The sequence below is a fragment of the Bos indicus x Bos taurus genome, chromosome 2, assembly GCF_003369695.1.
Source record: "Bos indicus x Bos taurus breed Angus x Brahman F1 hybrid chromosome 2, Bos_hybrid_MaternalHap_v2.0, whole genome shotgun sequence".
Classification (NCBI taxonomy): domain Eukaryota; kingdom Metazoa; phylum Chordata; class Mammalia; order Artiodactyla; family Bovidae; genus Bos; species Bos indicus x Bos taurus.
Genome location: NC_040077.1, coordinates 26,233,385 through 26,250,105, shown reverse-complemented (window position 1 = coordinate 26,250,105; position 16,721 = coordinate 26,233,385). Strand labels below are relative to the sequence as shown.

The window sequence follows — 16,721 nt, the reverse complement described above, 5'->3', positions numbered from 1 at the left end:
CTCCTCTAGGCCCTCTTGCACCCGCGCAGCCACTGCTCCTTGGACGTGGGGTTGGTCCTCCCGGCTGCCACCCCCTGGCCTCGGTCGTGGGGTTGGTCCTCCTGGCCGCCACCCCTGACCTCAGACGCGGGGTATCTCCTCTTGGCCGCCGCCCCTGGGCTCAGGGGGTGGGTAGCTTCTCTAGGCCGCCGTCCCTGGCCTTGGGCGTGGAGGCATGGGGTAGCTCTTCCCGGCTGCCGCCCCTGACCTCGGACGTGGGGTAGCTCCTCCCGGCCGCCACCCCTGACCTCAGACTTGGGTAGCTCTTCTTGGCCGTTCCTGTGCCCTTGCAGCCTGGCACTCTCGGCCGCTGCCCCTGACCTCGGACGTGGGGTAACTCCTCTTGGCCACCGCCCTTTGGTTACGGGGTCCTCCCGGCTTCTGCCCCTGACCTCGGACGTGGGGTAGCTCCTCTTGGCTGCGCTTAGTGCGCCGGTCGCTTTCCTTACTCCCTTCCAAAATACCCTTTAATGGACAATTCAGCTTTTAAAGTGAAAAATAAAACCCAATAAGAACAAACCAACAGTTGGAAAACCATTTATTCAATTTAGTATTATATTTTATATACGAGGACATTGTGATCCAGAGAAGTTCAGTGAAATATGTTTGTTAATGGCAGTGTTGAAACTATTATCTAGGCCATTTCCAAAAGACAAATGTGGTTTTTATATAGTGGTTATTTTAAATTCAGCTGGAAAGCAAATTTTTTTGAACTCTTAATTTCTGATACTTATGTTGCTTCCCACCTTGAAGGTTAATGGTTGTTGGCCTATGTTTTAAAGTACATTGTATGAGTTTATATGTGTCATTTTTGTCTCAAACTAGTCAGTAATTTGGAGAAGGAAATGGCGACCCACTCCAGTATTCTTGCCTGGAGAATCCCAGGGATGGGGGAGCCTGGTGGGCTGCCGTCTGTGGGGTCGCACAGAGTCGGACATGACTGAAGCGACTTAGCAGCAGCAGCAGTCAGTAATTAGGTGTTGGTTTGAGTCACTTAAAATTTTTTTTCTGTCATGTAGCTTTTTGTTTACATTATTCCATTAATGATTTTGAAAAGAGCAGTCAAATGATGTTACCTGCTGCCTTAAACAAATATATAACCTTTATGTCAGAACACTTTATTAATCTAAACATTGCATATTTAGGGGCCTAGTGCTTAAAGCAAACAAAAGCTAAAAATTGCTTTTCTATGCTAAGTGAAATATAATAATTAAAACATTTTATTATATACTATTGGAATTATTTTAAAAATTATGCTTATATGTAGCCACTATAGTATTATATAGAAACCAGTTTTTTTCCTTTTTTTTTAAGCAATGTAATGACACCCTCTTCTTGAATCATAGATGCAACTTATTTCTCTGGTATGTTAATGGTAATTTTTTTTTTTAAGCAGAGAAGGGTTTATTGCAGGACCAAGCAAAAAGAACAAGAGGCTTCTACTCTAAAAAACCCCAAATCCCTGTATGGTTTTTAGGGAGAAGGTTTTATAGGCAAAATTTGGGGAGAGGGCTACAGGGTATGTGACTTTTTTCTGATTGGTTGGTGGTAAGGTAATAGGGTGGTGCCCCAGAAATCTTGAGCTCATCCCAAAGTCACCATTCTCCACTTGGGTGGTGGCCCCAGTTCCTGGATGTATGGCTGTTGTCTCCATTTCCTTCACGTCCCAGGGATCCTTCTTTTGCTCCATAAAGCAAAAGAACCATGTAACCATGTCTGGCTTACAGACAGGACCCAGGGAGACCAAGTATAGTTCCCGTTGCGTGAAGAGGCATTCTTAGGATATCTATAATTCTGGCTGCTTGTGATGAAGAGCTAGCTCTCAGTGCCTTGGTGGATGTTGTGGATCCTGAGCTTTACTCTGGGGTGATTTGAGCAAGCAGGTTTGTTGCGAAGCCCCTATGTTAGTCTCTTTGAAACTTTTTTGGTTTGTAAGATTTCTCAAAGAAGTATTTTCAAATATTGCCCAGAATATAGTGGTCTGACTGCCGTTATTCGGTAAATGAAATGGAGTCAAAGCCTAAGTATTCTGAATCAAAATGCATTTGATGACTTTAACCGCATGTCCTCCTACCCTAAACCGTGCTTGTGTTTTACCTTCTTCAGAGATGAATTCTCCAGCTAGAATTCTATTGGGATGGGATGAAGCAGTTTCATCCAGTCCTCATTTTAGCCTCCTATCTCCTCAACTCCAGCTTCCTAAGGGCTCAGTGGTAAAGAATCCACCTGCCAGAGCAGGAGACAGAGGAGATGCGGGTTTGATCCCTGTGTTGGGAATATCCCCTGGAGGAGGAAACAGCAACCCCCTCCAGTATTCTTGCTGGGATAATCCCATGGACAGAGAAGCCTGTCGGGCTACATACAATCCGTGGGGTCGCAAAGAGTCAGACGTGACTGAGCACGCAAGCACACGCTCACCTCCCAATTATTGAGGTACCAGGTGCTTCCAGTTTCTGAGCTTTTTAAGGATTCTGCAGAGTAATTGGGGTTGATTTTCAGCCTTCCCCCTTGCCTTCTTGTGATTTGGCTTTCTTAGGTTTACTAGAATCATCCACATTGCCATTTGCTTTCCGATTAACAAAATCTTCGTTCTCTTTCCCTTTTTGGATTTTCCTCATCCTGTGCTTTTCATTAAAAAAAAAATACTGTTACTATTATTGTCATTGGAGTTTTGAGTGAAAGTAAAATTAAATATTTATGTTCATTATGTCATTTTAACTTTGAATGCTGAATGTATGACTTACATTCTCTGGATTACTGGGTGAAATTGAACCTTTAAAAAAAAACTTAATTTCCCTTCATGATTCTTGCATTGAAAGTGGTGTATGGATTATCTTTGATGGCTTTTTGGTTAGATTGTCTAAATTTTATTAGTTCTCAAGTTTTATTTTTTTATATTTGGATCTCTAATCCACCTGGAGTTGATTTTTATAGAGTGAAGTAGTGATTTATTTTTTTTCCCCCTGCAGAAAACCACCTCCAAGACTATTTACTGAAGAATCCATGCTTTTCTCACTGATTTGTAATGCTAATTCTGTCATATACAATTGATCCTCATTATTTTCAAATTCTATATTTTCTAATTTGACTACTTGGTAAATTTATTTGTAAACCTTGAATCAATACTCAGAGCACCTTACTGGTTATTTACAGATTTGTGTGGATGTGCAGAGGGCACCTAGATTCAAGTGGGAAAAAGCAAAACTCTGCCCTCTTGTTTCAGCTCATACTATAGACAAGGGTCCTCTTCATGGTCAGTTCAGTGCTGTGTTTTTGAATTTTTGTCCTTTGGTGATTTTGCTGTTTAGAATGTCTCCCACATGGAGTACCAGAGCACCATGTAGTGTTGCTGAGGGCAAGAAGGCTTTGATGTGCCTTACAGAGAAGATTTGTTGTTAGATAAGCTTTGTTCAGGCTGTTACAGTGCTCTTGGCTGTGAGTTCAATAGTAATGAATCAATAGTATGGTATATCCAGAAAAAGGTAGAGGAAATTTACTGGTCTGTACATAAAGTTATTACAAAAAGTGCTAAAGTAGCATGTATCGTATGTGATTGAAGCTATGGAATCACCATTTAAATCACAGTTTAATCTTGTGTCTATCATCTAATTTTGGCTTTATTTTATTTTTATAGTTTAAAACAGAGTGGAAAATTCCCTGGAAATCCTTGGCCACCCTATAAGAAAAGGACACCACTCCATCCCAGCTATAAAGGTCTCATGAGACTTTTGCACTGTAAAACTTTACACATTGTGCTATTCACTCTGCTTTACAAGGTACAGTAGTAATTTGACTAAGAAGACTAGATTAGAGTTTATTACCATAATTCTTAAATAAAAATGCCAAAAGATAATATGAACATAAAAGTACCATTTATAAAGCAAAGTGTATTTATATATTTAAGATGTATGAGGATATGTCATAATCACATGTATGTGAGTTGTATTCTTGTAATTTCAAATCTAAGTTGGAAAATAACAGAGCTACACCATTTGTTATGGGAAACTATTCATCCTATCAGTTTCAGACAGGAATTATTATACAATTAGATATAAAGAAAAAAAAAACTATTGTTTCTTCTAATTAGAATTTGAAAAATTAAAAATTAACTTAAAAGTAAAAAGTATGCCTGTTAACAAATTTCCAACCACTACATATATATTATTTAAATTATTTAAGAAAATTAATATATTACATTTAGTTAGCAGACATTTTTGTTTTTTTCTTAATGTTTGAGATACAAACAAATACAGCTTTTAGACTTCTATACCTTCTATTCTTTTTAACTCTACCCCATGATCAGTTTTTCATTTTACTTGCAAAAATTACTCCTGTTAAAATTTTAGACATGGGCCTCAAAAAAAACCAATTGAATGGTTTATTTTCATTCATTTCTAAGAAAATTATTCAGTAAAATAATTTAAAATGTTCTTTTTTTTAATTAAAATAGAATATTTTTCTTATTAAAAGGATATTTATAGTTTTGATCTTTTATAGACATTTTTCAATGTTTACTTAGTGCCAGATTTTGTTTCAGATGCTTTGTGTACACATATATACATTATTTTAATACTAGTAGAAATCCCTATGAGTGACAGTTCTATTTTTATTCTCATCTCTCAGATATGTTTTTTTAAACATTTTATTATGTAGTTTTGGTTGCACTGGGTCTTCATTGCTGCATGTGGGCTCTCTCTAGTTGGGGCAAGTGGGGACTGTTGACTGTGGTGTGGGGGCTTCTCATTGTGGGGGCTTCTCTTGTTGCAGAGCACAGGCTCAGTAGTTGTGGCTCATGGGCCTAGCTGCTCCACAGCATGTGGAATCCTCCTGGACCAGGGATCGAACCTGTGCTCCCTGCATTGGCAGGCGGATTCCCATCCTCTATACTACCAGGGAAGACCTCAGATATGTTTTTTGAGTTTTAGAGGTTAAATAACTGAATAAGGTTAAATAAGTGAATAAGTCAGTAAATCTTGATTTAAAAATTAAAGAAGACTACTGCAAATGATTTGTGTCCTTTCAAGTTATATTTTTTCAACATTTTCGTTTGCTTACTATAAGAATAATATTTCCTCAAAAATAGAAAGGCAGTATTTAGTTGTTACAAGATTACTATGACCGAGTTTTTAAAAATCTCAATTTTGTAATATCATTCCTGACTTTATGATAATAGAAGAACCTTTAATTGACACTGCGTTGGCAGGTTAGCTTTCTAAAAATCAGTGTCAGTAAACCATTTCATCTCCTGCCATGTTTAATATTAAAAAACTTTAATATAGAACATGTTAATAAAACTCTCCTGAAACCATCCTCTCTTTTATTGTAGTACCTAAAAAAGTTTTTTTGCTTCCTTAACCTTAAAGTTATACATTTGAAGCTGTAAGATGTAATACCACAGGTTTTCAAGCTAGAATTTATTTGATTTTAGCTAATAATGCTCTATTTATTAAAAGGAGGCAGAGTTGTAACGGTATGCAGTCATTGGAAGTCTGAAATCTGTGTTCTAGTGTTGCTTACGCTAGCTGAGTGTGTGGCTGAACCTTGGTTTCCTCCCTGTAGAGTCTTGGGTTAGAAGGATTACCTCTGTTGCCTGTCAACCTTCAGTCCCGCCTTACTGCTCTCCTGTTCTTCCCACCACCCGTCTACGCCACCTCCCTACTATTTGTTGAACACCAGTTGCTAGATATTATTTGAAGCAGATTAAAGATGTTAATTGTATAATCCTCACAATAATTCTGGGCTATTATTCCAGTTTTAAAGATGAGGAAACTTAAGACCAGATGTTGTTCAAGATCAAATAACTTCAGTATATACAAAATTTGTATAAAAACTCAGGTTTTTAAAAGGTTCTGAAAGTCTGTTCTCCTCACCATTGTGCCAGACAAAATATGAATGGAAAAGTCTTCTCAGTAGTCAGATGGAACATTAGAAAATCAGTGAACTGGAAGTCTTAATTTTTTAGTCACAGTAGATCAGCTCCTAAGTGACTAAGGCTTTTCCAAGCCCTCTCTGCTGTTTGGGCAGTTTCTAGGAGGCTCAGCCTAGACTGGCCTCTCTTTGTTCTCCCTAGTCTCCCCTGCAGCGGACAGTGCCACTCCCCACAGAATCTCTCGTTTGACTGGCTGGCTTTTTTTTTTTTTCTTTTTAATAATGAAGACAACAAGATGGCTACTAGGCTGTTTTTTCCTTACGGTATTTTATGTGTCTTCTGGTTAATAGTTTGTTGCATTATACTGAATGAGTGATTGGTATAGGTTAGCCCACCGAGTCCTGCATAAAATGTGTAAGGCTTGCATAATCCATTTATAAGGTCAGATTTGTCAGTGTTTCCTCAGCGCAACCTGTCTCCTAACCACTTTATTCTTTTTTCCTTTCTTGTATAAACCACGCAGTGCATACACATGTACACAGTGTGTGCACAGAACTGAACACTGAACACTGAGTGCAGAGCACTCAAGCTCAGGACTATAATTTTAGAGACAGATTTTAATAATATTAATGTTCCATAAACAATTATTTTGCTCCCAATTATATACCAGGTGGTGTGCTAAACACATTTGCATGAACTATCCTATTTAACAAACATTTATCTGATATCCTTGTAATCAGGAGAAAAGTGTCAATAACTTAGGATGTAAAATATTCCTGTTAAATTACTTTATTAGATACTGGTATTTTTATAATAATTGTTTTAGTGGATTATTTAATGTGTTAAACTTTAGGTGATCAGTGAACTAATGATTCTGAATATTGCTTAAAATACTGTGTAATCCTGGGAGGGGAACCTGTTTTTTTGGTTTTAGTTTGTCTTTTCACCAAGGTATATGTTTACTTACTTACATATCTGATTATGATATGTATAACACACATATGTATATATGATATGTATAACATATATATATATTATAACATATATATATAAATAACATATATATTATGTTACATTGGTCTATAAGGTTAAAATACTTTTTGATATTTAAGTGAAATATGTTTTATGGAAAAAAGTAATATGGGGCATTTTTTTTCCTTTTTAAAGATTTTGATGGATCATCAAAATCTTTCAGAACATGTACTCTGTATGGTTTTATATCTGATTGAATTAGGACTTGAAAATTCAGCTGAAGAGGAATCAGATGAAGAGGTAAATAGTTTATTATATTTTTAAATGTTAAAGTTGTGATATGCCTTAATAAAAGGTTGCATGTCATCTTGAAGGTATTTATTTTGTCTGAGTATCATATTTAGAAAAAAATCTTCTTAGGAACTTAGAAAGGCCCTTTTAAATCTTCAACTACATATGTTCTTTTAGAGATTTCACTAATATATAAAACTCTCATTTAGAGAATTATTGAATTTGAAGTTTGTAATTCATAATATGTAGATCTAAGAAAAGTTGTTAGTGCATTTTTTGCTGTGCTCAGATGCTCAATTATGTCCAACTCTTTATGACCCTATGGGCTGTAGTGTGCCAGGCTCCTCTGTGCTTGGGATTCTCCCAGCAAGAATACTGGCATGGGGTGCCATTTCCTCCTCTAGGTGATCTTCCCAACCCAGAGATCGAACCTGCATATCCTGTGTTGGCAGGCAGGTTCTTTACCACTAGTGCCATTTTTGTAGTTACTGGTCAGGAAGATCCCCTGAAGAAGGAAATGGAAACCCATTCCAGTATGCTTTCCTGGAAAATCACATGAACAGAGGAGTCTGGCGGACTACAGTCCATGAGGTCAGAAAGAGTGGGACATGACTGAGCAATTGAACTACACACACAGACACTGGTAAATAATTATGTTAGGACTTCAGTCTAGACATTCTAATAATTTCATTAGGGATTTTATTTTTGAATAGCAAATTCTTTCTGTAAAGATTTTAAGTTAATAGAGTAAGATTTGTTGTAAAGAAGAATGTTTACTTGAGAATATAAGTTGTTAATGTGTTTCAGGACTGTATAAGTATCATTTCCTTGAAAGTAATTGTTAGTTACTACAAACTGATTTTACAGTTAATTGATATTTTTCTCATTCTCTCCATACAAAAAGACAACAGCAATAGACAGACAAGTGAAAAGGCTAGGCAGTACTTGGTAGTGTTAAGCTGAGTCAACCTATATTCTTTCATAGATATTAAAAAGATCATTAATATTCCTCTAAGAATAAGTCAGACTTTTGATAGATTTTTCAGACTTCCTTCCACAGTTAGTCCAAATTAGTGTTATTTGACTGTATTATGAGTTATTTTTAATGGGTGATGAAAAGTATCCTGTACTGCATATTTCCAAATTGAAAAATGTATTTTCTTCTGGAGAAGTTTAGCTGACTTCCGTATTAGCATCAAGCAGTTTGTTTTTAAATTTTGTGTTTGCATTTGGTTTTATTCGCACTTCGTAGTTGGTAAATGTGACTTTAAGGGATTAAAGGATATAACAGGCAGTGAACCATTATTTGGGCTTGTTACATCTCCATTGTATCTTGGACCTCACTGACAAGATTTGTATTCATTATGTTTATGTTTCAGGCATCAGCATGTGGACCTGAACGTTGTCATGACAGTTGGTTTCCTGGTAGTAACTTAGTATCGAATATGCGACACTTTATAAATTATGTTAGAGTGAGAGTTCCAGAGACTGCTCCAGAAGTGAAGAGAGACTCACTTGCAAGTACCAGCTCTGATAGCTTGGGATCTTTACAAGTAAGTGTAAAAGTGAGAACAAAAAAGGCAAAGACTTCATTATATTAGGATGTGTCATTTAGATCATCTTATCATATCCTAGGACTTCCCTGGTGGCTCAGTGGTAAAGAATCTGCCTGCAATGCAGGAGATGTGGGTTTAATCCCTGGGTTGGGAAGATCCCCTGAAAAAGGAAATGGCAACCACTCCAGTATGCTTGCCTGGGAAATCCCACGGACAGAGGAGCCTGGCAGGCTGTGGCCTATAGGGTTGAAAAGAGTTGAACATGATTTAGCAACAAAACAACAACAAAAACAGTCATATCCAAAAGAAACATAAATGTGATTATAGATAACTTTAAATTGTCCTTTATATCTAAGCAACTCTGATATATCTAAGCAACTTCTTCCTCACCCATCTTTTTCCTTTAATCTGCCAGAGTTCACGTCGGCCTAAAGTTCTTCAAAGAGAGGTAGATGTATGTGATACTTGCATTAACTAGCAATGTGGCTTTAACTGGAAATGGGGACAAATGCTGAAGTATTGTGTGTGTATGTGTGTGTTTAATTAATATGGTTACAATAAAAAAAAACATTTAATGTTTGTGTGCATTCTTTTTAAAATGCAGTAATTTAGGCTTTATTTTTAAAGAAAATCCACATTATTGAACTTAAAAAATAATACTGCATATTTAATAGTGAGCTTTTCTTAGTAGTGTTGGTATTTTGGGCCAATTATAAGACACACATTTTGTTCTGTTTACATTTAGCATTGTTACTAACATCTTAAAAATGAATGTTTCTGAAATCAAAATAAATTTTATCTTTAGTTGCTGGTGGCATGCCATTCACAACCCCCCTCTTTTTTTTTTTTTGCTTATATGATAGTTAATTAACTGATAAAATAAGCCCACAAAAAGCTTAAACTTCTTATGTTGTGTATTTGGACTCATTTTAAAAATAAGCTCTCTTATTGCATGTAGCTTAATTAATTTATAAAAAGCAGAAATTAAAAATCTTGAAATGACATGGCAGACAACTAAACCTAGATACTTCTAATTCCTACAATCTAGATTTTTGCAAGTAAAGAACATTGAATCGTACATTTCTTATTGAAACGAGTTCATTTGTAGGAACTTTATCTTTGACAGTATGCTTTTTCTGTGAACACCATAAAGAATTTTGAATAAAATATTGCAGTCTGTAAGAGGCAGCTTTTGCCTCTAATGCTGGTGGAGGGAACTTGACAAACAGCTTGGACATTTAAAAAAAAATGTATATTAAGCTCAGAAAAGCTCAGCTGATTGAAACATTGTTTCTATGCTTGCTTTAAAAAATTTAGTGAAATCTATTAAACTGACTTGTATCTTAATTAAAAGATGATTTCTAAGAGCCCTAATGTAGTTTGACTGCTTTAGCAAAAAGGCTATTTTGAAGATAAATTATTGAGAAAAATAGTTTTAAAAAATCTGTTCAAATAAATAGTTATATTAAATATGAAAGATTAATTTTTAATCTTTTATTTCATTTTAGTAACTTAAAGCATTTATGTTAGAAGTAATTTTCAAACTTTTAAAGTTCTTTAAAAATGAAATTAATTAGCAGTTGAGATTCATTAACTTGGAAAAAATTAATTTATAATTTTCTTAAGTGGATGATATTGTGGTCTTCTAGAAGTTAGTCAGGAGTGTAGTATTCTTGATGAATGTCGGATAGCTTTGATTCCTTTAAACTGATGAAAGACTTAGTTTATGATTCCTTTTGAATATGGCTGTAGATACTACTGAAGCTTTGTCTATTTTCCCTGATAGGCTTAGGGGGCTTGCAAAAGAAGTTTACTGTGGATAATCTCCTTTTTCCTCATTGTTGTTTCCAGATTGAGTGGGACTAAGTATATTTGAGAGAAGTTAAGGGACAAATTTACTTAACAAATCTATTAAATAAGTCTTTGGATGAAACTTTGAACATATCCTTTGGAAAATGTAATTAATGCTAATATATTTTAAAACTGACCCTGAATAACCTTCTCTTGATTTTTCTTTCTTTCTCATTTGAATGGTAGAATTCTGGTACAGCTCAGGTTTTCAGCTTAGTAGCAGAGCGCAGAAAGAAGTTTCAAGAGATCATCAATCGCAGTAACAGTGAAGCAAATCAAGTGGTTCGTCCTAAAACTTCAAGTAAATGGTCTGCACCTGGTTCAGCTCCACAGTTAACTACAGCCATTTTGGAAATTAAAGAAAGTATATTGTCTTTGTTAATTAAACTTCACCACAAACTCTCAGGAAAACAAAATTCCTACTATCCTCCTTGGCTTGATGACATAGAAATTTTAATCCAACCAGAAATTCCTAAATATAGTCATGGAGATGGTATAACTGCAGTAGAAAGAATTTTACTAAAAGCTGCATTGCAAAGCAGAATGAACAAACGCATCATTGAAGAGATATGTAGAAAAGTGACCCCTCCTGTACCACCCAAAAAGATTACTGCAGCAGAGAAGAAAACACTGGACAAAGAAGAAAGGTAATTTTTATTTTTAGTGCTTTAAACTAAAGTATGATGCAGTTGAAGATTTTATGTTACCACCCCCACCCCCACTTTTGGTCATCTGAGGCTAGCTGTAATCATAACTGAATAGTTTGTAAGAAGAGGGGAATCAAAGATAGTCAGTGCTTGTACGTTTAGCATGCTTGAATTGGTTGAGTTTCTGTTCAGTGGCTCAGTTGTGTCCGACTCTTTGTGACCCCATGGACTGCAGCAGCGCGCCAGGCTTCCCTATTCATTGTCAGCTCCCGGAGCTTGCTCAGACTCACGTCCATTCAGTCGGTGATGCCATCCAACCATCTCATCCTCTTGTCCCCTTCTCCTCCTGCCCTCAATCTTTCCCAGCATCAGGGTCTTTTCCAATGAGTCAGTTCTTCACATCAGGTGGCCAAAATATTGAAGTTTCAACTTCAGCATCAGCCCTTCCAATGAATATTTCCTTTAAAAAATATTTAGGAAATAAAAAAATTTAGAAGAGGACTGATTTCCTTTAGGATTGACTGGTTTGATCTCCTTGCAGTCCAAGGGAATCTCAGGAGTCTTCTCCAACTTCACAGTTCAAAAGCATCAATTCTTCAGCTCTCAGCTTTCTTTATAATCCCATCTCTCACATCCATACATGACTACTGGAAAAACCATAGCTTTGACTAGATGGACCTTTGTCAGCAAAGTAATGTCTCTGCTTTTTAATATGCTGTCTAGGTTGGTCATAACTTTTCTTCCAAGGAGCAAGCGTCTTTGTATTTCATGGCTGCAGTCACCATCTGCAGTCATTTTGGAGCCCTCCCAAATAATATCTCTCACTGTTTCCATTATTTCCCCATCTATTTGCCATGAAGTGATGGGACCGGATGCCATGATCTTAGTTTTCTGAATGTTGAGTTTTAAACCAACTTTTTCACTCTCCTCTTACTTTCTTCAAGAGGCTCTTTAGTTCTTCTTCACTTTCTGCCATAAGGGTGGTGTCATCTGGGTATCTGAGGTTATTGATACTTCTCCTGACAATCTTGATTCCAGCTTGTGCTTCATCCAGCCTGGGACTGACCCTGACATTAAATTACTACTCTAAACCTGTAGACCCCTTTGGAAAAGTTGCTGTTTTTTCTGTGGGGAACCTAATAATTCTCTTGCTGTTTTTTTTTTTTTTTTTTTAAAGTATTAATTCAACTTTAAGATCTTCCCTGGTAGCTCAGACAGTAAAGTATCTGCCTGCAGTGCAGGAGACCCAGGTTCGATCTCTGGGTTGGGAAGATCCCCTGGAGAAGGGAATAGCAACCCACTCCAGTATTCTTGCTTGGAGAATCCCATGGACAGAGGAGCCTGGCGGGCTATAGTTCATGGGGTCACGAAAAGTCAGGTACAAGTGAGCAACTAAGCATGCATGCGTAAACCTGTAGACCCCTTTGGAAAAGTTGCTGTCTGTTACTACTGTGGGAAATCTAATAATTCTCTTGTTATTTAAAAAAAATATTAATTCAACTTTAAATGATAGTAGAAAATAAAAGAAAAATTTTAATAATCCTTACTTTAACTATGGACATAATGTGATTTTTAATTTTGATTCTGATTGTTTTGTTTTTGCTGTTTGCTCCCTGCATCTGTAATTGTATAACTGGATTTGTTTCTAGCCGCATGAAAGCTTTTAAGTTGCAAATGGTTGCTTAAACTCCTGCTACTGCTGTAGCTTCCTCCAGCTACTATTTGGGGCCCCTGGATCATATATCCTCAATATGAGGATTAGGAAAATATGTTGCCTCACCAATTTAGGGACAACGCCCCTTGTCAGCTCGAAAGTAGTTATGGAATGAGAACGACGCCCCTTTTCCCTAGGCAACATAATTCTCCTAAAAGAAAAGGGGGGAATGAGAGAGTCAGTTCCTAGGCAGGTTGATAGGGAGTCTAGGGGTCCCCAAGGAGAGAGGGGTCTGGAATTCTCAAGGAGGAAGAAAGGACAAACTTTTTTTCTTTCTCCACGTTCTTTAGGATTATATACCAATAATGTATCCTGCCTAAAGACAGTCTTTGGATTCAACTTTCTGTTATCTTAAAATGTTAATTATGGGAGTAGACCTGGTCTTTACAAGGATGTATCTTGCCTGAGGACAGTGTTATCTTAAAATGTAAATTATGGGAGTAGGTCTGATGAGGTCTTTACAACCTCCAGATATTCTTTGGATTATATAACTTCATTGTTAACACTAGCAAGCGGGTACTCTTTTTGCTGCCTTCTGATGCCTATGTCAGAAGCTTTCTCTGTCTCCTTTATACTTTAATAAAACTTTATTACACACACACACACACACAATTTGTTTTGGTTTCTTCTAGTGCTTTCCAGTCTTTCCTATATATGATCACAAATTGTTAAACAAGCAGTGTTTTAAAACTTTGATGGTTTTAGCTTTTGAAGATTTAGGTTGCTTTTAATTTGTTGTTGAATCATATTTATAAAACCTCTCCATTTTTCTTTAGACAGTGTTCTGTTTACCAAGATAAAGGAGGATAGGTGGCTCAGGATTAGCGGTAAAATTGACTTGCTCAGTTTTGTATGTTACTGAGTTTAAGGAAGGCATCCAGGTGAAGATGTTCAGTTGGATACAGGGTTAGAGACTTAGGTGAGAATTCTGAGTTACAGCTACAGATTTAGGCATATAGGTAATAGAGCCTTGTATATGGAAGAATATGGACAATAAAAGATGAGAACACTTAGTATAAAACTCAAGGGAAAAACATAAAAGAGATTAACTGAGGAAGGAGCACCTATAAAGGTGACTCAAAACGGGATGGTTAGAGTGAAATAAGAGGAAAACTGCAGAGAATGGCATTAGAGAGGCATAAGAGGAGGAGATTCAGAAAGGAAGAAAGATTGTTAAATGTTACAAAAGTTTAGGTAAGATTGGCAGTCCCATTTGATTAGTTAGGAGGTCATCCTTTGGTAACTGTAACAGAAGCAGATTTAATCATACATAGGTGTTCTTCATTTTTGCCGTAATTTTGTTACAGATAATTTACAATAAAAGTATACACAAAACTTTTATTACATTAAAAATTTAGGAGAGTTCTTACTTCTCACAGTACTTTATAAATAGAAGTTGTTATATAATAACATAATTTAGGTGAAAGTCCATTAACTTTGAATTGGTAGACACCTAGAATTTAATAGATAAAATTGGAAAGTTAAAAATGAGGCACATTTTTTTTGTTGTTAACTAAGATTAGTCCTCTTCTAAATTGGTCACCTTTTGTTTTGGTTATAGAATAATGTCTATCTATTTTTTCAGGAAGATAAAAACATTCAGTGAATCAAAATTTATTCTATTTGGTTAAAGGCATTTTGTGATTATTATTCATAACATATAGATACTAGAGGACATAGTTCAGATGCTATTTTTTTTTTTTTTTTTTTTACAAAGGCTCTAATGCTTTTGTAATAAATAGTGACCTAAAAATTTAAGGCTTTTTTTGTTATGGGCTTATTTCCTTTGAGCGATGGTAGTATTGACAAGGACTTGAAACTAATTCTGTAGCAGATAGGTAACGATTAAAATGAATCAGTTTGAATCTCGCTATGTGGCTCACATTTTTTTCTCAATTTATTTTGGGTTTGGGGTTAAATGTCACAATAAAGGCAGAATAGTTTATGTACACATAATGATCTATTCCCAGGTACCTCAGCTGTAGACAAACTTGACATCACTTTCATAATAGATTGATGGTAGTTTAATCCCTAAGTCATGTCCCATGGACTATAGCCCACCAGGCTCCTCTGCCCGTGGGATTTCCCAGGCAAGAATACTGGAATGGGTTGCCATTTCCTCCTCCAGGGGATCTTCCCAACCCAGGGATCGAACTCGAGTCTCTTCCATCTCTTGCACTGGCAAACGGATTCTTTACCACTGCACTGCCTGGGAAGCCCTCATAACCGATTAACTCCATAGAAAACTAGGTACAGATAGAAAACTCTAGAAGGTTGTAACCGTATGCAACCTTAGTATGTCCACTTCTTAGGTCATAATGGAAAATTGCTGAGTTGTATGAATGTGCTAGAACTTGTGTCTTTTTGTTAATGGTCTTTATGCACATTTATGTCCAAGTTTAGAAAGGAATAACCTAAATTATGAAAAAATTCACAAGGGAAAAATAACAACACTCCTTTTCTAGAAATCATAGACAACTACTACAGAAATGCATTGTTAAGAACACAATTTAGCCAGTTAGAATGGCTGCGATCCAAAAGTCTACAAGTAATAAATGCTGGAGAGGATGTGGAGAAAAGGGAACCCTCTTAACACTCTTGGTGGGAATGCAGACTAGTACAGCCACTATGGAGAACAGTGTGGAGATTCCTTAAAAAACTGGAAATAGAACTGCCTTATGATCCAGCAATCCCCCTTCTGGGCATACACACTGAGGAAACCAGAAGGGAAAGAGACACGTGTACCCCAATGTTCATCGCAGCACTGTTTATAATAGCCAGGACATGGAAGCAACCTAGATGTCCATCAGCAGATGAATGGATAAGAAAGCTGTGGTACATATACATAATGGAGTATTACTCAGCCATTAAAAAGAATACATTTGAATCAGTTCTAATGAGGTGGATGAAACTGGAGCCTATTATACAGAGTGAAGTAAGCCAGAAAGAAAAACACCAATACAGTATACTAACGCATATATATGGAATTTAGAAAGATGGTAACAATAACCCTGTATACGAGACAGCAAAAGAGACACTGATGTATAAAACAGTCTTTTGGACTCTGTGGGAGAGGGAGAGGGTGGGAAGATTTGGGAGAATGGCATTGAAACATGTATAATATCATATATGAAACGAGTCGCTAGTCCAGGTTCGATGCATGATACTGGATGCTGGGGGCTGGTGCACTGGGACGACCCAGAGGGATTGTATGGGGAGGGAGGAGGGAGGAGGGTTCAGGATGGGGAACATGTGTATGCCTGTGGCGGATTCATTTCGATATATGGCAGAACCAATACAATATTGTAAAGTTTAAAAATAAAATTAAAAAACACAATTTAAAACGATACCCATTTAATTTTCTTATTTCTGTTGAAGTCACCTGGTGTGTCTGAGTCTCTGCTCAGAGTCTCACAGACTAAAGTGACAGACATAAGTATCTATAATTTACAGTAATTCCAGAACAGAAATGAATTTTATTAAAAAATTTTATTTATTTATTTATTTTTGGTTGTGCTGGGTCTTTCATTGCTTTTCTAGTCCAGAGGGTAGGGGCTGCTCTCTAGTTGTGGGTCATGGACTTCACATTGTGGTGGCTCCTCTCGTTGTGGAGCACAGGCTCTGGTACATGGGCTTTAATAGCTGTGACTCGCAGGCCCTGGAGCGAGGGCTCAGTGGCTGTGGCACAGGGGCTTAGTTGCTCTGCGGCATGTGTACTCTTCCAGGACCAGGGATCAAACTCGTGTCACCTGCATTGGCAGGCAGAATCTTATCCACTGTGC

At 36.8% G+C, this 16,721-nt stretch overlaps 1 protein-coding gene across 7 annotated transcripts in view; it reads left to right on the top strand.

Annotated features, from left to right (window-relative positions):
* The window catches only part of UBR3 (ubiquitin protein ligase E3 component n-recognin 3), a 204,332-nt gene that overhangs the window by 98,709 nt on the left and 88,902 nt on the right, over positions 1 to 16,721 (top strand). For 4 of the 7 annotated variants that reach the window (XM_027558090.1, XM_027558089.1, XM_027558091.1 and 1 more), the window contains exons 20-24: positions 3,674 to 3,815; positions 7,076 to 7,180; positions 8,551 to 8,724; positions 9,143 to 9,175; positions 10,765 to 11,225. In XM_027558090.1, coding sequence (XP_027413891.1) covers positions 3,674 to 3,815; positions 7,076 to 7,180; positions 8,551 to 8,724; positions 9,143 to 9,175; positions 10,765 to 11,225 — 915 coding nt within the window. The remainder of the gene's footprint in view (positions 1 to 3,673; positions 3,816 to 7,075; positions 7,181 to 8,550; positions 8,725 to 9,142; positions 9,176 to 10,764; positions 11,226 to 16,721) is intronic. The other 3 variants (XM_027558103.1, XM_027558093.1, XM_027558094.1) reach the window with 1 other exon arrangement.